This window comes from Homalodisca vitripennis, chromosome 1, assembly GCF_021130785.1.
Source record: "Homalodisca vitripennis isolate AUS2020 chromosome 1, UT_GWSS_2.1, whole genome shotgun sequence".
Lineage (NCBI taxonomy): Eukaryota > Metazoa > Arthropoda > Insecta > Hemiptera > Cicadellidae > Homalodisca > Homalodisca vitripennis.
The window spans coordinates 139,427,814-139,452,421 of record NC_060207.1 but is presented as its reverse complement, the minus strand read 5'-3'; the positions used below and the strand labels follow the sequence as shown (position 1 = coordinate 139,452,421).

The 24,608-nt window shown below is 32.7% G+C and overlaps 1 protein-coding gene across 1 annotated transcript in view; it reads right to left on the bottom strand.

Annotated features, from left to right (window-relative positions):
- The window catches only part of LOC124353450, a 95,294-nt gene that overhangs the window by 43,145 nt on the left and 27,541 nt on the right, over positions 1 to 24,608 (bottom strand). The window contains exons 7-10 of the mRNA XM_046803292.1: positions 13,272 to 13,517; positions 11,460 to 11,714; positions 3,080 to 3,113; positions 2,209 to 2,453 (exon numbers count right to left, since the gene is read on the bottom strand). Of these exons, the coding sequence (XP_046659248.1) occupies positions 2,209 to 2,453; positions 3,080 to 3,113; positions 11,460 to 11,714; positions 13,272 to 13,517 (780 nt within the window). The remainder of the gene's footprint in view (positions 1 to 2,208; positions 2,454 to 3,079; positions 3,114 to 11,459; positions 11,715 to 13,271; positions 13,518 to 24,608) is intronic.

The window sequence follows — 24,608 nt, the reverse complement described above, 5'->3', positions numbered from 1 at the left end:
TGAAGGCATGTCCAATATCTAGGAACTCAAACAGATGGTGGAAAAGAATTCTTTAATAAAGAGTTGAAAGCTTCGCGAGTAAAAGTAATATTAACTTCGAATATGTTTTTAATAATAATAACAATTTTATCTTTTAGTAAACATTTCAACATAATATTACTAGGTCGTGAACGTTAAGGGCCTAAAACTTTTAATTTTAGGGAAGGCACCACATTTAGGAAAGGCAGAAAGTAGTGAACGCTTAACGTAAAAATTCTTAATTTTTGTGAGTGTCATAAATGACAAAAGTACAAGATTTTAAAGCAGGTTAAAAACTAAAATTGTAACTAAAGTAAACTTAGGAAACTAGAACATCACTTTTGATAATTTACAAACAAATTAAATTTCTGTTTTACTGAAATTAATTATCTGGAAATAATTAAACCTAATATAATAAAAGTATTTGATTGAATAAAATGAAAACTGGAGTTTTAAAACTAGTTGCCGTTTATTCACTAAAAGGTGGAGAGCTATTTTCTACTAGCAGAGTTTCCACGAACTCTCCACTTAAACTTCATTTAGCGACACAATAAGCTCCTACTGAGCGCACAACTGGTTGTTTATACAACAAAGCTCTGTTTAATTAGTAACTGTTTTGCAAAAACAGGTATTTTCTCATGAACGGGATGTTGTATTTTCTCCTAGACTCTTTATACAACAATCTCTTATTGCAGCAATTATCTTACCGGTTCATTTTAAATCCAGACATATTTATAGAAAGTAATACAGCTTATTGCTTATACTAAAAAACTAAGTTAGATGTAAATAAGATATAATATATATTAATATAATTGTGATCTGTCTTTTAACTATAGGTTTTCTGATTAAATTAGTTTTCAGACATATTTTATCTCACCATATGGACATAAATCCACCATGTATCCAAGATGTTAACGTTAGTTTTCTTACAATGTTGTTATTGAGCTAGAAAGACTGTTACTTTTATCTATATAGCAGTAACTTGTAACAGTAACCACACATGTCACTATTCCTAGCTATTAGAAAATTAAAATGGTTTAAGTTCTAGCCGTAAAGAAAAGAATTATCTGGGTGTTTATAGAGTTCTAGATACAAATAAAGAATATTATTGGTGTAGGTTTTATAAAATAAAAAAGTTTCACAAGGTGCAGCTAGCAAGTTAATTGTCTCCAACCAACAGATATTAAGGTATTTCATGGAATAAGGAACGGAAATATATAATTCCTGAATAAGAATAATTGCTTTAATTTGAGTTTTTAAAACTGTGAAAATGAATATTAATACCATTAGTAGGAATAGAAGACCATTGTCTCCGAATTGTTGTAGGTAGTAGAAGACAGAATAATAGAAGGGACTGGACCTTAAGTAACCATGAATGTGCTTTGTTCATAGCGAATTCATTTAGGGTGTCTGTTTACGAGTGTCATGATTTTAAAAATACGCAGTGATATCGGAAAAAATGGGGTGAAAAATTCTAAAATGATTTGAAAAATATTATATATGCTATCCATAATCTATTGCAGTGGAAGAAATACACGATTGTCAAATAATTCTAAATTTATTGCGTCAGGTCATCTGAAGATGGCATAATAACTTATGTTGAAAGGACTCAAGCAATAAATTTAAAATTATTGAAGAACTATGTTTTTCTTTTGCTACAATAGTATCTATTCAATAAGAGCTCCTCATTGAATGTAATTTTCAGTACCTCTTTCAGCAAGTATTTTTTGTTTGAAGTACCTATTTACAATCTTTTCTTTCATATCAAAATTAATGAATTTCTAATTTCAGAAAAACGAAGTGGTGGTGTAATTTCAGTTGTGAATACGAAAATCCTTCTCTTCCAAAGCTTGCCGATCGTAGAACTTATCGTTTTAATAAGAATAATCGTGAATAAGACTTGCGAAGTGTACGAAGTTTAATTTTTTAAATAAGGACCTGTATATAACATTATTGACTATTAAACAAGATTTGAAGACTTAAAGCTTCCAAGGAAGAGTCAACGAGGCAGTTCTATGGTTTATAAAGGTAACGAGTTTTGTTTGGTGTCGTGATTGTCTTATGTTTTGACAACGACATAATTGAGATGTAACAAAACATTGATCTATAATGAGTTCGAATTGATAATATATAAGCAGACTGTATAGCCAATATTTACAAATTAACAATAATCACGTTACTTATACATACTCTGGCAGTCCGGTATCTGTGGGAACCAGCTACCATCTAGGCAGACAATGGCGATATACTCTGGGTTGTCTGGGAGACCGTAGCCCTGTTGGCACTGAACCTTGAGGGCGACGTCGTTCACAATGGCGCCAGGAAGGTAGGAGCAGTTTCCGTTAGGGAGCGAACTGCAGTCTTTACACCGGAAGGGGCAGTACTTCCGGGTCGTTGGACCAGGAGGTAAGGCACATCCGGGGGACACTGGCTTACTAGAAAACAGAAATATTACTAGCCTATTAAATCAGAACCCATTTAAAAAAATAATAAATGTAAACAAATAGAATAATTATAATATGTGGTATTATTAAAGTATTATGGACAAAATGTGAAAGAAATGTTACGAAAACTGCTCAATCGGTTCTAAAATTGACCGCATTGAACAATTTTTAGCCATTTTATTTTGTAATTAAAAATACAGAATTAATCAATTGCTATTTTAAAAATATTGTATATACTACCGTACAACGTGAAGTAATGAAAAGTGTAAAATGTAAAATCTCATTGAGTTTGAAAACTCTCTTATTCTTATACTCGTAAGTAATATCAGGATAGATAAAATTGTAATATTCAATCAAGGTAACAACATTCGGGTACATTAAAAAGTGACAACGGATATACATTAAAAGAAAACAAACGGATATACATTGATGAAAGATGGAGTTGTGTTTTATGCAACATTTCCAGGTCATACTTAGAAGATACCATAAAGCTTGTATTGATTCAATCGGGTTTCCTGCCACTTGACCACGCACAAACTTTGTCCTGTGTCATATTTAGTTTTGCATACAAACATAATATATTAAATAAAAATGTACTGATACAAAGAAATGCTTACCTTGTAGATGGTTCAGTTGGTGGCAGCGCATTATCTGGAAAAGTTTGATTAAAATGTTACCGAGTGCTGATTATAGTTAATCACCAACGTGGATAAAAAAACCTATGTGAAGTGACTCGTTAAGTTGAATGCATATTTTTTAAATGATCTTCACCTGCGCCAATTTTCAAAATAAACTAAATTCTGAACAGTACAATACATCAAGTACTATACCACAAATATAAGCTAAGAAAGAATTGATCGTCAGCGCTGTAGTTTTGGTGGAGGTAGAAATGGGAGAGTATCAAAAGGGTTAAAAACATAAAATGATCATTTTTATCTCAGATAAAATATTTTGCTTTATCATATTTTTCATTTCATATGATAAGATATGACAATACAATACATCAATAAATACCTGTTGTTGACAAGGTGTAAATAAAAACCTTCAATAAATACAATGCAATTTAAAGCCATTCGCGTATTTATAAAGTATTAATAAAAATACAGGCAACATACGATCTCGATGGTTGTGGCAGAAGCAAGCGTACAGTTGTCAGTGGCTAAAACCAGAAATGTCCAAAATCCTACTATTATTTCAAATCATCTATACTAAAAAAGTTTTCAACCAGGAATTTTTTATTAAACAGACTATAAGAAAATATTGGATCCCATGTTATAATCAGTTGTCACTAGAACAGTTGTTGCGAACGAAAGACGCAGTGATTATAAATATATTTTATGACAGTATGAAACATGTTAGATTGGGTAGACTCTAACAACAATAAAATATACTCAACATTAAAATTAAGCTATAAAAATAATGTAAATATTAAAGATTAAAACAGACTACATCTATACAAAAACGGTTTAGTATGGAACTCTTATCTATATTTCAACAATCAGAGGTCGCTTTAGTTGAAAAATCTTCTTCCACACAATCCCTATATTGGTGTAAGGTTTATTCTTATTTATAGTCAAATATTAAATCAAGGACTACGTCACTATTCATATTAAATAAGTAATGTAGGCTACTTGCAAAATAAAACTGAAAACCTCTTATTAGTAGGTGTAATCAATAATAGAATTGTAAATTTACCTTAAATATAATTAGTATTGCGTATATAATTACATATTAGCCAGACTTACCACCTCTTCTCGTTAGTTTACATTGCCAACAAAATAATTAATGAAAGTTTCTGGGAATGTAAATAACAGGGAAAATTGGATTAGCTAGGACAGGAAAAAAGTTTGAGGAGGAGCTAGAGAAAATCTACCTCGTATTCATACCCTTTAATCAATCTTTTTCATACATGAAATAGTTGACTAAATACCTCGCGAATATTTGTGATTCTGTTGTCTTACCTACATGCTGGCTTGAACCTCTGATCTCCTCATACATGAAATAGGTGACTAAATACCTCGCGATTATTTGTGATTCTGTTGTCTTACCTACATGCTGGCTTGAACCTCTGATATCCTCATACATGAAATAGGTGACTAAATACCTCGCGAATATTTGTGATTCTGTTGTCTTACCTACATGCTGGCTTGAACCTCTGATCTCCTCATACATGAAATAGGTGACTAAATACCTCGCGAATATTTGTGATTCTGTTGTCTCACCTACGTGCTGGCTTGAACCTCTGATCTCCTCATACATGAAATAGGTGACTAAATACCTCGCGATTATTTGTGATTCTGTTGTTTTACCTACATGCTGGCTTGAACCTCTGATCTCCTCATACATGAAATAGGTGACTAAATACCTCGCGAATATTTGTGATTCTGTTGTCTCACCTACATGCTGGCTTGAACCTCTGATCTCCTCATACATGAAATAGGTGACTAAATACCTCGTGAATATTTGTGATTCTGTTGTCTCACCTACATGCTGGCTTGAACCTCTGATCTCCTCATACATGAAATAGGTGACTAAATACCTCGCGAATATTTGTGATTCTTTTGTCTCACCTACATGCTGGCTTGAACCTCTGATCTCCTCATACATGAAATAGGTGACTAAATACCTCGCGAATATTTGTGATTCTGTTGTCTCACCTACATGCTGGCTTGAACCTCTGATCTCCTCATTCACATAAGATGTAGAATATAAACCTTTCAAGAATTTCACAATTTGAGATGACTCAACTCCACGCCGATAGAACATGTATGATCAGAAGCGAGCATGGGTGATATAATACTGGACTTTTAATAAAACAATCATACAACTCGTTATCTGGCTAATAACTTAGCATGGAAATCACTTAGAACATAGAATAGACACAGTATCTCAGTGAGTTATTAATGTCAAATAGGCCCTTGCTGATTTGATAAACCGTCACGTCGCAGTTCACCGCAAGACCATCATCAGGATCGAACAAATCTTGTGCGTCACAGTCCGTCCGACCCGTATCTGATAACGCAGCTCTGCCGTGTCGCATTTTGATTTTATGAGTGGCAACTTCCATTATAATAGCAATTTGCCCAGCAGTATCTTCTCACTCTGGCATTGTTTGATTTATATACATATAAAATTATCCATGCATATAACAAATATAAAATTATCCATGCATATAACAAATATAAAATTATCCATGCATATAACAGTAAAACTATCATTGACTTACTGACTGATCACATTTTCTGTAAGAGCTGTAAGTCTTTAGAAGATGGAACTTGGTACAAAGGTTCTCTATAGGCTCTAGATGTTTACTAAGAAGGAATTTTGGAAAATTCAGCCCGTAAGTATGTTAACTAATAAACACTAAGGTTATGCTGTTTAGGAAGATGAAGTTTTCCACAAATTATGTTTAAGGGTCACAGTTGTAAAGTAAGAAATCGTTACACACATTAACTCTCTTAATTACTGAAAACACTTCTTTAAATTTAAATATTATGGCTGTTGTATTTTTCGAGATGTGTGGAAATTAACAATCGACAATCCATGAAACACACAGGATTTATAGAAGCAAAAGCTCCTACCAGAATTTGATTCCTGTTGCCTAAATGTAGAATACTTTATGGAGTGTCTCACTCTATCATGGACACTGATTAAATTCTTACAATTAATTTTGAAGAACATTTCTATTAAAATATACTTAATTTATTGCTCGCAGGCCTAAGCGAAAATGTGGTAGCAGGTCATCATAGTCGGATCCTCTATAATAGAAGCCACGTTGTTGGATGTAGGACAATCTGTAAATTTGGTATTTAAGTCACCCTTTAACATTACTGTTACTCCAATGTGCAAAATTTCAAAATAATCCAACTCAGTCCTTCTTTCAGACCCAAGTTCTTTCAGAATGTAAGCTGATTTTATGAAACGAGTTAAGACTGGTTTATAAGGGAGGATTCGAAGCTTTGGATAGGACTCTCCAAGACATACGTAGCTGAAAGTCAATTATAGAGGCGTGACTGATGCTGGCTCTGGTGATTTTAGACACACATTACCTGTAGTATCCCGAGGAACTAGCGTTTATGAAATTAAAGCCTATCTGTGGCCCAATGTTATAGTTTTATCTTTGCACGTAGACATGATAGTACACCTTCACAGTGTCCTAATAGCAGATGAATTCTGACACCTACTTAAAGAGATAGGAGACGAGTAGTTAATGGAGTTAGAGGATGGCTCTGTAAATATTCCGGAAAATCTTTGCGCGGTCTTCAAAACCTCAACACGTTAACATAAATGATTTACCTACACGTACACAATTTACGTTCTAAAGAAACGCATTGGCTTGGCGGACGATCGATCAAGACCCCTAAAACGTACAATAACGACATTTTATTGGAGCAGCTCTCCTCTGAGGTTGTGAAGTACCAATCTGTAGATTCAGTAGTACAACCAAAAGACGCTGTTCACCATCTGTTAAGGTCCTTCAAAATCTTATCCCACTAGGAATTTCACCTCACAGTCAGTGTTAGAAAGCTAAATCTCTAATAATGTTATGTTGCTACGAAACCTCATCCCTTCCTGAACCATGCAATGGCACAATACTGTGCATTGATATTGTACCAAAATATCATAGAGGCTACCATATTCACTGACTGGGAGACAGGTAAATTAGTCGTCATAACCCATATTCCCATAGTTACTTCAGATTATAAGTTTCAATGTAAAATACTACAATTCCCAGTAAAATTGTTTTCTATGGCAGTGAATTATACTCAAGGGCAATCAATCGTTAAAAGTGGCTGGAGTGGAGTCCGTGTTTCTCCCACGGCCAGCTGTGTGTGGACTGCTCTCGAGTACGCTCTCTTGACAGTCTGGCGAGTCTTCAACGCGTGGGTCGCACAAAATATCTCGTGTACAGGGAAGTTTTAGGACGTAAATAAGAAAAATAATAATGACAGACTCGTAAAATGATCTTTTTTTTAAATTAGTTTTTTATGCATTTCACAATTTTTCCTTAAATACGAGTGTAAACAGTCATGCAGAAATAGTTGATATTAGACTGGCAATTAGGTTGAGAATAACTGCCAGAGTAACATATATGGTATAAACAATTGTTTAAAATAAATAAAATACTCTCATAAGATTAACATTGAAATTTTCTTGAAATAGTCAAATATATTTCAAATCCACAAAAGGCATACGTAGAGTAAGGGCTTAAAATTAATTCCAAAACGTTTGTAAAATAGTAGTTTTAGATACCTTAAATCGCCGTAAATAATCAAGAGATTCTTTTAATAATATAGGTAATTTACTACTTTTGAAGTAGTACAATTTTGAATCCAGCTTAATTTAAAACTATGAGTACAAAATATTTAAAGTAAAATGTTGTTGCACATAAATACTTCCTCTGTTCCACTTAACCTCTAACAAAACTGCTGCAAATCTTAAATCTCTACAGATTAAGAATCGGTGGGTTTATATGGCGATTGTTTTGAATCACGCGTAAAAAGATTTAAAGAGCTAGTCAGCCCATTAGTGTAACTGTTTTAGGCTTAAAAAAAGAATCGTACTCGCGAATCAAGAGCAGCTGTGGGGTTGTTAATCAACAATGCTGTCACATGATTTCCATGTTAAATACTTTGTGGTTCATGTAATGCTGAACGAGCTGCAGCGGAGATCGTTCTGCTTGATGCCGTAAAACAGTCATAAAATATTTAGGTGATGAGGTTGGTAATACCTTTTGAATGCCAGTATCGTCAGAAGTAAATAAAGTCTTAAAACCTTTAACGTATTGATTTTATTTTACGCTGACTGAAAATAAATTACTCCAAAGCTAAACTTGGTACACCAAAAACTCAACCAACACAATTGCAATACATAAAAATGCTCCTACTTAGAATGCTCCTTACTAAGAATATAATACAAGGTTGTTTTATACGTATATGCATACACAGAGCCAGACAGCTTTGGCAGGTCCCGGAAAAATCAAAAGGCCTGGTATCCATAATTACATACACTTAGTATGCACTGAATACACTTACATACATGAATGATTTTTTCATATAAAATTAACAAAAACTTTCTATAAGTTAATGGTCATACCTAATTTGTTTTCCGTTTAACTGACTATTTTATTAACTGGGCGTTTTACTAGTCACTAATAATACAATGGCTTCGGAACTGCTGTAATTTCAATACATCTGAAGGGTTTGTTTTGTGAATATAATAGAGTGTAAATGTAAGTGTTTGAAAAGTTTCAACTCTTTTCTTCAAACCATTATGGATTTATTGTATTGGACTACCAAATCATCTGGAGAGTTTGTGTTGGTAGTTCAGGAATATCTTTTTAAACACTCTCTGCTGTAAACATCGGAATTTAAAACAAAATAAACCTAAAATAAAAATAATTAATTTCATTGCAGACTAATGAAGAAATTAATTAGAGAACACATAGTAGGATAAACAAAATTACAACCGAACGTAATTACAATCACACGCCTAACCACCAACTAAATTCTTAACCACAAATACAAACGTGTAATTTATCAGGGAGGTTCACAATCTTGAATATGCCAAATTTTAAGTTTTTCAGATTTATAGACCGTAAGTTTTGAATGTAGGTAGTTCAACCTTATTATCTGTACATACTACTACTGTATAAAAGTATCGATATAAATGGTCCTAGAGTATAGTAAAAAGTGCACATATTCCAATCACATGAATTAAAAAAAATCAAACTGCATGTATTTTATAAACTTGATCAAACCAAAAATTATCATTAAAAGGTACAATGTAACATAATCCTACGTATGAGTTTCCAGAGAGACATAAGTTGATCTTATAAAATATATGCACGCAACCTTAGCGTAGCCTGTTACGTGACAGGTGGTGTGGTAGTCTTACCTTCTTATAGTTACACTGGATTACCACAAGGCGTTAATACTTCGATACTTGAATTTATTAAATTGTCAAATGTGCAGCTTGTAGTTCATCTTTTTCATGCTTTGCTTTCTGTGAAGTCCTGGATGGCATCATGGGCATCACCCATATTGGTAGTCTTAGTTTTCGCCACTACAGTAAGAAACTCAGGGATTGGCTGTAACTCTGGGACTGCCTTATTTAGAAACGGAACTTAGATATTTTTCTAAAATGTATAAACTAACCCAAGATTTTGAATTAAATAATGTACTCAAACAATTCGTCTTGCAGATACAGTAGTTCTCTTTTTTTTTTTAACAAGAACACTACTAGATGTCTTCTTCAGTCATCACTAAAAAATATAAGTGCTGGGAAAACCTAAAAAATGTTTACAAATGATTGAAACCTCAATGTGTTCTATTAATTCATCTAAATGTTGTAGAAAACTTTTCTTTTAAATAACATCGTTTTTACATCGACCTTATGAGTGCTTTCGTCTGTAAAGCCTTCACAGGTAGCCTACAATACGTCTAAAGTAGTGTCTACTGTATTTGACGGCAATAACGGAAGTCATGTCGCTGCTGTCTCGCGGCCAAAGACGTAAATGTTTGTCTTCGGTCACAAAAACAAGAGAGGTGCGTACCCCAGTCACGCAAGCGAGGCCGTCGAATTGGGATGTTGATAAGATATTGTTGTTGCCTGGCCCGGCCCACTGTACACTGTTTGTAGAGCTGGGTCCCGGCCAAAGTATCCCAGATATCCGGTCTGACTAAAACCCTGTACATAAGTCAATATTGGACGATCGACAGTTTGTTACTTGACATTCTAAATAAGTATGATTTACCTATGTAGATTAAGAACTGTAGAATAAAACAATCTTGATGTTAATTAAGAATTTGAGGTTAAAGCTTTCGTATTATTAGCTATTTAAACGTAATCAATTTATCACCTTAAACGTCAGCTGTTCGAACCTGTAGAGTTAATAGAGGATGCATAGTAGATACATTCACCGAGAATGATACAATAGTAAAACCATGGTAATTTAATGTGTGCGAAAACAACTACACAACTTTCTAATCGTATTAGTCTTAGTTATAGCAACTTGATCTGAAAGTTTTTCAAATCAAGCGATTTTTATTTTGTAGATTACCAATATGTAAGTTAATTCTTCTACTTTTCTGGAAGGCAATTTAGATCCGAAGTAGATGATCCATTATCATACTTTTAAGACATTTTTATCAATTCATACTTATTATCCTGAAATGGTGAGTACAAAGTCACCGTACAGCCATAGATCGATTTAAATTCCTTTAAAACCCCAGTAGGAAGAATAATAGTTAGAAGTAAATCGAGGAATGATTTATCAGTAAAGTAGTACTCACATGGACGTTTTTGTAAAATAAAGCATTTAACGTGGTGCAAAATTGATTTTGGGCCTGGAAACATTTTTTATGTAAAATTTAAATCTCCTTAACAAACTTTCTCTAAATACTGAATAAATAGAATAAATGTTTTTGAACACTCCACGTGAATTTCTGGCATTTAAATTACAAAATGTAGGAAATTTTATAATTAGGCCCAAATAAAAACGTCTGAACATAAAAACGTGTACATTTGTATAGTACGTGTGCTATAGCTTCAGGCAGTGAGATGATTTTATTCATTTATGACTTAAAGAAACTATATTTTTATTCAAAGGTACGGTAATTAAAAAATGACAAGTTTTTAAATATTTGTTTCTAAACGAAATAAATATTTTTATAAATACAAAACATATCTGTCCCTAAAGCTATAACTTATGTACATATAATAACATTTTCACATTTTTATCTTTAGCCGTGTTTTGGGGTCTTATAACTGATTTCCTAAAACTCATACTTAAAATAATTTCTCGTGGAGGTGATAACAAACATTTCACCTTTTTCTGTATTCAGGGAAGTTACCTTAAACAGCTATGAATTTAACATGAGAAATATTTCCAAACCTAAAATAGATTGCCCCATGTTAATCAAGTGCCTTCGCTCGTTTATATTGGCCAGTACACATACTAATTAACTTATCAATGACAGACAGGATAAAACCAACCTGAACAGGAGAAAGTGTGAGGCGGAGGGTGCCAAGCGCTGTTGTAGCAGATAGAGAGTGACTGATAGTCAGACTGTGTCAGCGTGAAGCCGGAATCGCAGTTGTACACCAGAACGCAGGCCAGGGGCACGAGACTGCCGACAGCTGGAGTGAGGGTGGTATTGTTCAAGCCGCACTCTACTGCTAGAGTCTTGTACGAGCCATAGGTGGGAGGACTGGGTAACTCACAATTACCCTGGCTTTGCTGTTCTATGTCTGTGGAATATAACAGTGCTCCAATAAATATTTAGTAAATAATTGCAATTAAAATTATACTACTGTATATCTCAAAAATTATTTTAAACAGAAAGAGACCAAAACTAGGTTTCACGTATTATATATCGATAAATCAGACAGTTGCTAAAGTCCTGTGATGTAGATATAAGATATCATCATACGTCATGAACCTATCAAAGTCATGTCGATAAAGACATTTCCATCCATGAAATAGGTTACGATCTAACAATAATGAAATAGCTAAGCCTTTGCAGACATGATTATGTTATTCTTCCACAAATTACTTTGTTATCTTTTTAACAGGTAATTACTTTATAGCCGGTATATCTCTTCTCGGAAGATTTTTGAAGGAAAATTTGACACTATAATTTAGAATTAACTATTAATACTATTAGTGTGTAGGTGTTACTTGCAGAGTTACAACTCCGAAGAACTTTTTGCACATGTGCAAACTAAATTTTGTAGGTAAAAGTCCGAGAACGTGACCATGTGACTACTATGAGTCGGATCCTCAGTAGGCCATCCAGGAATGGTCGATTAAATAAAACTGTTTTTGTGAATAAAGTTTATGTCCTAACTTTAATTTGTTGTTGAATGCGTTTTTTACGTTTTTGAAGCTAAAGAAGAACCTGTAATAAACATTTTTTAAGCAAAGTTGTCACTTTCCACTATAAATCACAGATTTTCCTCCGGAAAATTACACTATTTTCAACTAGTGGAAGTACCGAATAGTAAAATGTTTAAAGAGTTGTGACACCCAAGCGCCGAACACAAGGACTCCTAAAAACTCTTCTTAAACTTCACACATAGAGCCTATACGAGGGAGGGGGCGTATTTAAAACTTAACGATTGTGAGAATCAATCACACATTAGACATTAATATGCCTTTTCCACGCTCCGTAAAAATTACCAATGTATAGAGATAATAAGCTATAGTCGTTATAGAGAAATCAAAATTTGTTAAAAGCGTTCACATGCCATAACATGGGGCTAACTGATCTTGCACATGAAATTTACAACCCGGAACTCTTTAACTTATATTTTGTGCTGGTACACGTAATCCATGCTGAAGTCGATATAAAAACCAGTCTGCTAGAGTACGACGACCTGAAAGAGCAAGAAGACGGAGGGAGTTCTTTTAGAAAATATATTTGTGTATGTAGAAATATTCCAGGTCATCCACGAAAGAAATTCTTCTTCACAATTTCAGTTGTTACATTTGTGTAATCCCGATCATTATTCAAAACAATGATGGAAAACTTGGTAACTTCGGATGAAGATTCTGTAAAGAATTTGTTGAAACAAATTCACCATAAAATCAGCTGTCTTTGTCATAAAAAACTGTCGATCCAGGATTTTGAGATACAAGCCTCAAGTTTCTCCTTACTTCTAAAACAAAACTGCTTGGTTGTTTAGAGACAAGTCTAGAATGTATGAAAACACCTATATATATAATCTGTACGATGCACTTTATGTTTTTCACACTTATAACTGTTCTGTAGAAAATAACACCGAAAAAATAAGTTTAACACTTACCAACACAATAAGAGAGTGGAGGACTCCAGTCACCTCCACTACACACTATAGGAATGTCACTAGCGTTGTTGTGAGCCTTGTATCCAATATCGCATTTGATGAAGAGAGTCCAACCCTCGTGTACCGAGGTCCCGGGCACTCCTTGGCATTCCGCGGTTTGTGATCCCTTCGGGCAGTCGAGGTCGTAAGGTACATGACGACCATGGGAGGGATGTGGTGGCAAGATACAGTCTTGGCGAGAGTCACCTGCGTGAAATCTCGAATATTAGTTATGAATACCAAATCACTAAATACAAGTTATACTAATTGGTTTCATTTTCACTAGTTTAACCCAATATTAGAATTTAATTTTGTTAAATACAACTTTTATTGAACAATAATGGATGGTGCATTAAATGAAACTGTGTGTTTTAAAAGGTTCATTGTGTAAAATGATATAATATTTCTACAAACAGTTTCTAGTTTATATATTTGTGTCCAAAATGTGTAAATTAATTGCAATTTTTAATACAGACCATTATGTATGTTTTGTTACCTTTTAATAAAATATAAAGTAATTTTTATGCTACTCCATATCAGGGGAGTGTATCCAATCCTTTAGACGAATTAAGTTTAATAGAAATAACATTTATAGACTATCAACATGTACAAATGAAAATAAATGTCAGCGTTATATGAAGGACGACAGTTAGAAAATGTAAACTCAGCAGTATTGACTCATCAGGTGAAGGATTCCGTCCACCTAAGATGATGATACCACCGTTTTCATAACGTTCCAGTATGGGTATTTATATTACTGCACAATTATTCCATAAATATGTATCTCCATCATTCAGCGGTTATCAGGTGATACATAAATGTCTCAGTTAATATCTAATACTAGTCGCGAAAAAATATTAAAACGTATTCTTATAGGAAAATTAATAATATATTATGTTTAACTAATATAATAAAATAATAACACACTTAAAACACTTAGGGTAATAAATAAATATAAAGATCTTATTCTACAATTTAAACAAATACATGCAAATATCTAATAGTACTGTAGACAGTCCTGATTCTAACATAAATGTTTCTGTAAAAAAACAAATTTCAACTTGAAAACAATATCTAAGGTGTGCTAAAAAGTTTTAACGAAGAATACGTTGAGGTAAAATAAACAAATCAAGACTATTATTTTATATTTTGTCAACCCGATTCCTCCCGAAGGGTCTTTCGTGACGTGGGGACAAGAATCTGAGAACATTTTCACTAAAACAATCACAACTCTACACTTATTAATTTTCTAAACTATTGCACATATAGGTAACTGTTACAGAAGAGCTATATATTAGTCGTAAGTAATATTTTCCATAAAATAACCAGCATAATGTTGTTGTTTAGCATTATTTTTATTGGCGGCTTAATCTGATCATCCTTGGATTGAGCATATGCGCAGTTGTTCGATGTTGACGATTAACGCCAGAAGTGTGATAAGGCGTGTAAGAGTCGACGATCATTACAATCATTGACAAATCGATATTCAGGAGTTGCACATCGTTAACCACAACTAATGTTAAGATCTCGTATTGTCATAAATATGAGCGATAAGTCTAGTTAACTGTGGATGATAGCTCTCCCACACGCTCTCCTAGACTATCATAAGCGTTGTGAGAGAGCATTCCTGCGTCTGCTTAAATATACCATAGCCTTAAACAGATCTAACCTCCCGAAGACAAGTTGTCATGCCTTTGGTACCCGCTTTCCTCCTCAACGAATTTGTACCCTTCCCGAATATCTTGCCAAGATGAGAACTTCGCAGACTTTGTAGACTGTAGTTACAGAGGTACTTAGAGTTGTCTTACCACTTAGTGAATTATGGAAAACAACTATCACATGTGACAATATATTATTAGTAATTATCCACGATGCTGCAGAACATTTAGGATTAAGAATTTATGAGCCTAGTACCTAAAAGAGATAAAGTACGTAAAATGAGATAGGAAGATATATTATTGTATCAGAAAACAATGGTTAAAATAAATGGAATATTTTCACACATATAATACCTATTGTAAAAATATTCTTTTTATTTGGGAACGTATGCTCAAATATTTAGCTTTCAATTATTTTATTTCATATCAATTAACTGTTGTTGTGGACATTAATTTATATTTAATACCTGTTAATTGTACCAAAAATCAACTTGCACTTCATACATAACCATAGTTACAATCAACCAGTTACCGTGTAAAGTATTAAACTATTGTCAACATAGACAAATCCTGTTGAGAGATTTAAACAGCAAAGCGCACATAAAGAATATATTATAAACACAGATTACATCGTATTAATCATAAATTTACTTTATTGAAAGATAAAACTCATACAGTAAAAGTGAAGAAATATTCTTACTATTAACAATTGTCCAAGGAAAGTTGAAACATAGAACAACATTAACAAATCAAGTTTCTATGACGTAGAAATCCCAAATTGTTCTCTGAACTGCGTCACCAAGAATAAAGTTGAACTTTGCAAATCGTTACCGCACTTTTCGCCACTTAATACAAATTAATGGATGTAGTGTCAAGTGTGCAAGAGGCCTGGAGAAATGGCGGTAATTAATCTCCGCCTCTGTTATGTACAGGAGACGTAATTAATGTCTCCCTCGCCATTTGTCACCTCACCTTTATACAGGCAACTAAAGTAAGTGCCGAGAACATGGATTATTCTTAATTATACTACACACAAACCTATCACACATAGATTTTTTATGCGAATCTGGAAGAATATATGGTTAGACTATCTACTAGTAATGATGAGTAAAAGTTTTTGTTTTAATATGATGATATTAGGTTGTAAATTTTTTAGTTTGAAATGCTTAAAATTTAAGAACAAACCTAAATGAGTTTGCACTTATTCCTATTATTATTATTATGATTCAAAACTCTACCGTTTTCAGGATTATGAACCAAAGACTGCTAAAGCGCTATGGTTTAAAACAGAATAATTTTATTTCTCACTTTTGTTTTGAGCCAGCAGACGTAATTGTTATAATTATACATTTATGATAAATCGATAAACTAAAAACCGATTATAGATTACTCCGATTAACCGATTATTTGTATTGTTACTCTTTAGTTTTTGGATAAAATTATACATTTCAGATTATTGTACTCTTGTTTTGCAATTTCATATAGAAGATGAAAGCCTTTAAAATTCAATTGTTTTCATGATGTGTTTTTTAGAAAAATATTGTTTGAGCATATTTGCTTAGAAAATTATAATAATGAATACTCTGTATGGATAGATACGATTATAATGTGATTTGTATTTTTTTGGAGCGTACGACCTGGTAATTATTTAGATGTACGAGCATCGCTAAAATTTTAAACAATTTCAATTTTCTTCATTACTGTTTTAAGACATTTTTAAATTTGTAAAAATACATGAGAGCTATGACTGTGTGTGTGTTAATCACGCACAAAATTTGCCTTTAGTTAATGTTACCTACGTTCCTGAAGCGTTACAGTCTATATGAGTGTCACTTCTGTTATATGTCTGTGATTATTTTATTTGCCTATTTGAAAGAGACGTATAAACATAGTTAAAACAGGCAATTACACAATAAAACATCTACGTGTGCGTATAAAAGCTAAGATTTCTTTATCCAGTATTTTCAGTAGGCTTAAGCTTCGTCGGATAACTCAGGAGTAACACTCTCTGCGAAACAAAATATTATATTTTATGGGTTTACCTTTCACTTTTCTGAGAAAATAAAGAATAGTTTTGTTTTATTAACAAAAGGAACTCATATCAATTAATTATGTAGTTCAAATAAATAAGTTTTATGTAGATAACAAAAGAAAAGGCCTTTAGAGACGCCTTATTTCCGACATACCAACAGCAGTAAGAACCAGTATAAAGATCCAAAGTACACAATTTGAGATCATAATTACAGAACATTCACAATACTACACATGGCACACAATATTTACACGTACGTAACACACTTGACTAGCACACCAGAGGACAGACTATGGAATAGCGAATAACATCTGAGTCGCCTGAACTGAGAACCGGTTCACTGGGATTCACTGACGGGTGGGTTTTATCGTCGTTACGATAACCCGTACACGTCACTGTACACTTTAAGAGGAGACTATTCCCCTCCCATTATTCATACCTTTCCCGCAAGAGTTTCATTAGACATAGTGAGAAATACTGCATTGTTACAAAAAGTAAATTAATTGATCCAATGTAATCATTGCAGTCTAAATTGTAACATCATTCATCCATGTATATAATTTGAACTGTACTGTATATATCAATATGGTATTAATCACGAGAAATAATTAAGTTAATATGAGGACTGATTCTTAACACTCTGTAATGTAATGGATTACTTTTCATAACAAACAGAATCATATGCGAAAAGATTATAAATTGAATTTTATTTTTATTTTAAATTTCAAATAGTACAGATTAAGGGTTTCCTAGCGAACATGTTGTTAATAAAGCTTTTTTTACACCAAGTGTTCAAATGTTATGCACTGAAGAAGTTCTAGAAACTATCAGAGATACAGCAAAGATGAAATGGAGAAAATTATACATAACAAGACAAACAAATCAAATATGGTTCAGTTAATTATTATTGGTTTCGTTCTGCATTCGCTGAGGTTAAAGAACTGTTTTAGACAAAATTTTCAAACTGTCACAGCTTCTTTATTACTATCAATCTACATGTAATTTATTCTAGTTTTAAAATATTATAATGAAACATTATTCAAGATCAGCAAGTATAGTGTGTAGGGTCCAAGTTAATTTGTTTAAATGAAAGGAACCACATTTTACTTAATCAAAAGAAAGTAGATTCTATAATGATTTGAAAAATGCAATGTATGATATACTTTTCTTGGGGTTCCATAAAGTACTTCTTAAAGCCCCGTTTTATGTATGTTTGTTTGATTATACTGTTAATTTTTATCATACTAATCGGATGATTAGTGAATGTGACTGAAAGTTCACTGCATATAGCGTTGAAATCAGTTGGAATTAGTTTGAATAAACTAAGTTGCGTTAGAATTGTATAATATTATAACATACGATACAAATGAACAAAATTGAACTGTAGTTTTTATAGTTTCCTAGATCCTTTCAGTGTGGATAGAATTTGGATCACACTGTACATATACATAGCCAAATATGTTATATGCCAAATACCAGTCACTGACTCATCACGAAATTGCAAAGAATTACAGGATTTACATGGACATTTGTACACATGTTTCATCTAACCTCTTAGTTGTTTGCTTAGTTTTGATAAAATTCAGAATTTTTAAAACGTTAAAATTATTATTAGCGGTTTCACGTGAGCTTTACAGAATGATACGTTTAAGACGAATTCTTTAGACTATTTTCATAACTGATTGCGGAAATTTGAGAAACACAGAGATATTTTTAATGACGGGCTTCACCATCACAAAATTTTCAAAAGTACATAAATACATAATATGGATCTTTGTACACACGTTCGTCTTGCCTCTTATGTGATTGCAAAGAAATGGGTTTCAAAATTTTGCAGTTCAACTGTGGAATTTTGCGAAAAACTGCAATAAATTTAATGATAATTTGTTTCACATTCAGAATTGTTAAGACATTAAAACTGCCATTAGGGCCTTATATGAGTTTTTTTTTAAATATGTTGAAGTTGGGTTTTTGCATGTTCTCATAAAATATAAGAATTTTAATGACTATCAAGCCAAATAATGATGTATGTGATTTCATTCAACAGTTTCGAAGGCAAATACAAAAACTACATGTATATTGGAAGAACTTTACAAAAACCGAAGTTCTTATACTTTGTTATTGAAGGACAGAAAATTACCCAGTTCATTATTTTAGGTCAGTATCTCATTTGATTTATTCAATTCATCATTTTACAAAACATTTTAGTACCTCAAAATAATCCATTTTTAAAGCAAATTCACGTACAGTATTTATTATAATCAAGCAGACATTGATAGTGTGGTGATAGCATATAATTTTAAATGTAAATACTACTATACATGAACAAATTAGAAGACATGGAAAAAATTAACAATAATTAAACGTTAACATTAATTAATAATATAATGAAAATAATTTTCTCCTCGTTTTCGTCAGTGGTATATCATCTGTAGTAAAATTTGACAAATACTTGTTTTGCAACAGTGTATTATAATTGTTTCGTTAACAGCAGTAAACCAATTCCCAATCCTAAGGACTAAATCTAATTTAAAATAGGCATTGAAATTGTTTATTCAACTACTCTGTTTGTGTACGAACAGTGTGTTATAAAATTATCACAGAATAGTATGATGTTCAATTTGTTATATCTGGCACTTCTATTTACTTCAAAAAGTAAACTTTTTGGCTCAAACCACTATTATAGTTATAAAATCCCTGTTTTATGAAGATTTACAAGGAAATGTAGCTGTGACTTCAAGCAGCCAAATACTTTAGGAGGTGAATTATTGTAATGCACCAATCAAAAAGAGAAAGTGTCAGTCAGTTCATCTAGCTTTTTGTACAATATATTGATGCAGGTGTGCACCAGTCTCCCTCTTCAAGTCGATGCTTACTTTGTATGATGTTTTTGTAGTCACTAGAGGAGCCAATATCATGCAGTTGAACTTTCACACTTGCATTAAACATTTGAAATGATCAAATATTTTCATTTTAGATATAAACGATAAAATATGTTTAGTAAGGACTTATAATTTCTAATATAATATTTCAATATAGTTTAATATCAATACTTGTTACAGCATTGAGGAAAGATAAATTAAAACCAAATCGGAGACATTTCTGTTGAGACTGACGAAAGGGAATTAAATACAGCCTCTAATTTTAATTTGATTTGAGTTGATTGGATTGTAATGCCGATTTAGTCCGATATTAACTGTAATTATATTTCAAATTGAATAATTTTACCTCGGCAGAGGTAAAAAATTGTTACTTAAATAACCTCCGAAAGACTGCATGATAATTAAAGAGTGAAACCAATTTAAGGTATTTGTTATTACCTACTTCAATGTCTTTTCTTCTTTCGAGACACAAATAAATTGAATAATTATAAACTTATTGGGAGGTCAATTTGCAAAACTGATGTTAATGATTTCATATAAATGGCTAAGAGCTAGGGAACAAATGTATCTTTCATTGCGGAATTGGAATCATACAACATTTGTCAAGGATAAATCCCCTTTCTTTCTTTCAACAAGGTTCAAGAGTAGAAATACGTTTATTAGTAACGCTGGAAACTTAGCCTATTTGTTTCGATACAACTGAAAATATAGATCCGTTTGACATATTATTAAATGATATATTTAACTTTCGAAAATATCTTTTTGAAGTAATATTCTCAACAGTCTCAATTTCGTTTATTCTTTGTATCTGAGCTTAAAAATATTTTAAAATTTTATTTATATTTTATATATATATATGTATTATATATAAAATATTAATTAAATGCAGAAATATTATGTGTGTGTGTGTGAGTGCGTGCGTGCGTGCGTGCGTGCGTGTGTGTGTGTAGCCTAGTTTAATTTTTCAATAAACATTGAATCACAAAAAGTAATTGCCCCGCCAAGACGCAAGTATATGTATCTTTTGTCTGTTTTTGTTGTACTGTAATTATAATATGACTAATAGTTATGTAATAACAACTAAAGTAAAACGATAGCTTGGTTACACTAGAAACAATTTGAGTTAGATTGTGTGTACAACATTCTCCCGAAAGGCCAAATAAGTTCAAACATTGTACAAACGTTATTATAAATATCTCAGCTATATTCGTTGGGCTGCTATGTTTCAACATGACGCCCGTTTAAATCTTACACAAAATCAAAATTCCATTATTTGTGAACCTATAGAAAACAATTCTGAAATTCTGATAAAATTAAGTCTAAATTTTGTGATTACAAATGTTTTGATATCTCAAACAGCTTTCCAGATATCGATTACATGTAAATCCCGTAAGAATGATTTTGTCACCATGAACTAGTAATAGGAATACTGATAAATATTTAAACAATGAATAAGTACAAGAAATTGATCTTATAAAATGTATATGCACTAAATTCATTTTTCCAGCTTGGTACGTCAATTGTTTTAAGCATGGTGGCCGTTTAAACGTTTTTAAACTCAAATCACCACTTTTGTTGTTTATGAATCTAGAAAAATATTGCGCTGGAATGCGTTTATTATTCCTTAAACTTTTTGTTATAAGCAATTGTTTGTATCTAGAACGGTTTCCAAAATATTAATTAAATGTAAGAAATAATACTAAATTAAATGTGTGTGTATTTTCTTCATCGGGATACCAAGGTAATCTCAATTATGTATTTGCGTTTTGGATCGGGGTAACAAGGAAGACTCAATAATGGCGGTGAAATATAATTACTATAGTTTGAACAAAAAATGCTCCTGCACGTGGCAAAATTTATATGAGACAAATTATATTCTTATACTCTTAAGCATTAACATTGAAATAATATGTACCTGATGAGCGCCTACTTACGTTTGGCAAATATCTATTATTATTTACATAATTTACACTCCATTATTAAAATCATAAATATTTGTAATAAGTAAGTGTTGTAAAGATTTCGATTATGAAAATTACTTGTGAAACTGCGGGAAGCATCTAGTTTGTAATAAATTGGTCACACTTTATGACAAGTTAACGTAGCATTGACCTTTCACTTTTCAGAGAATAAAGAATAGTTTTGTTTTATTGACATGCAAATTTACCCCTGATGATGTCAACCCAACCTATTCCTTACTAACTCAATAAAATAAACTCAGTATATCAATTAGTTATGGAGTTTAAATAAATAAGTTTGATCTAGATAGCAAAAATTGAGGCTTTAGCAACGGAAAACATATCCGTCATACCAGCAGTAAGAACCGGTGTAATGATCCAAAATAAACAATTTGAAATCATTGTTACAGAACGTTCTCAATGGTATAGATAGCACACAATATTTACACGTATATAACACACTTGTGTTGCAGACTACAGGACAGACTATGGACTAGCGAGTGACATGGACGTTCATCTGAGTCGAGTCTACTGAGAACAGGTTCACTGGGATTCACTGACGGGTGGGTTTTATTATTACTACTGTAACCCGCACACGTCATTGTAAGACGTTGGGAAGGGAAAATTCCCCTCCTATTCTTCAAATACTGAAAAATGATTGCTTGTACAAAACAACTGACATTTTCTATGTTCCAGAATGTCAGAAATAACAAAATAATTTACAATACATTTATTTGTAATGAATTCGTGGTTCATATAATTATGCTTCAAATACCTCATTATTGTATAGACATCACCACGCCTAAACGTAGCCATCATAAGTAATTAAAATAATGATGATTGGTTTTAAAAGCTACGCAATGCAATAATTGTTACTTGCCACATAATACAAAGCATTATAACAAGAAGTTTTATCTCACATATTGGGACATGATTTTTTATAGAGCTTTTTATCAACATACATAAAAACTAAATGCCACTCATCACGAATTCTTTGACACTACTGAACGGATCTAATTCAATGTTAAATGTTCAATACAATTCAATATACAATGTTCAGTACTGAATAAATACGTATTCGATACACTCAGGAAAGAATAACGAGCCCTAAACATATGGTAGCTCAATAGAAGAAGAGGAATGATACTTCTTAACTCTTTATTTGGCTGTTTAGTGAATGTGTCACACTAATGAAAATAGACAGTCAGTGTCTAAGATGGAATGCTATGAAAGGGCTAACAAATTATTGTGTTAACTAGTTTAAACAAAGCTGAAAGTATTGACTTAAAAGTTACAAGTTAAATAATAATATACCTTTAATGTCTATATTCTAAATTCACTAAAATGGATACGAAAGTAAATAATTTAAATTAAAACGCCAATTTTGTTACATATACACTGAATTTGTATTGCCCATCACCTGTTTTATTTGTATCAAGTTATTTTCTACGAGATGTAATTTACCAAATTTCTAAGAATGTTCATGAACCGATATCTTTCCTGGAACGATCACGCCAATAGGGTTTGAATTATAAACCCAAATTTTGGATATGGAATTAGACGTTGGATGCACTACGTACTAAAACATTGAGTGGTTGTTTATGTGTCATTTACTAATATGTAAGTGGTCAGAATAATTGATTAATATACATTAGGGTAATTTAGAAATGCTTTCACTTTAGCTTCTGGATGTTTTATTTTATAGTATTCTGCTGTTTTATCTACGACATGGTTCAGAATAAACTCATTTATCTGCATATTACGTTTTAAAAGCCATCGAGAGACGGCTGCCAAGCCTTAGTTGGTGTGGGTTAGTGTCAGACTAATCAAAGCGCCCAGAATCAGTCAGACAATTACACGATTCAAAACAATTCAAGTTTCTTGTGAAACGCCATCTGCTACTAAATGCGTTTTACTCAGCAGATAGATCTTAGAAAGATAAATCATCTGGGTATGATGTACCTTCTGGCTGTAATTTTAATTGAAATCATGACAGAAACAGTACTTTACATACATCAGTTATAAATATATAGTTGAAGTCGGTGTCTACTATTGGAAAAACTGTAATGAATCTTTTGTTTGTAGTTGTATACATGCATTAAAGTATGATTCTGGCCTTTAGTAAGACGCACTTAGGTAAACGCCAAACATTCTCGTTTTAGCAAATCATGTTTAAGGACTTGTACGTCTGAAGTTATATAATTTTGCCTACGTTTGAGTCGCTCCATGGCCTACGTTTGGGTCGCTCCAAGATCTACGTTTTGGTAGCTCCAAGGTCTTCAATTTAATCACTCCAAGGCCTACGTTTTAGTCGCTCCAAATCCTACGTTTGCATCACTCCATGGCCTACGATTTAGTCGCTCCATGGCCTACGTTTTAGTCGCTCCAAGGTCTTTGCTTTAATCACTCCAAGGCCTATGTTTCAGTCGCTCTAAGGCCTACGTTTGAGTCGCTTCAAGGCCTATGTTTGAGTCGCTCCAAGGTCTACGATTAAGTCGCGTCAAGGCCTACGTTTTATTCGCTCCAAGGTCTACGTTTAAGTCGCGTCAAGGCCTACGTTTTAGTCGCTCCAAGGCCTACGTTTTAGTCGCTTCAAGGCAAGCGTTTGAGTCGCTCCAAGATCTACGTTTTGGTCGCTCCAAGGCCTACGTTTTAGTCGCTCCAAGGCCTTCGTTTTAGTCGTTTCAAAGTCTACGTTTTAGTCGCTCCAAGGCCTATGTTTTAGTCGCTCCAAGGTCTACGTTTGAGTCGCTTCAAAGCTTACGTTA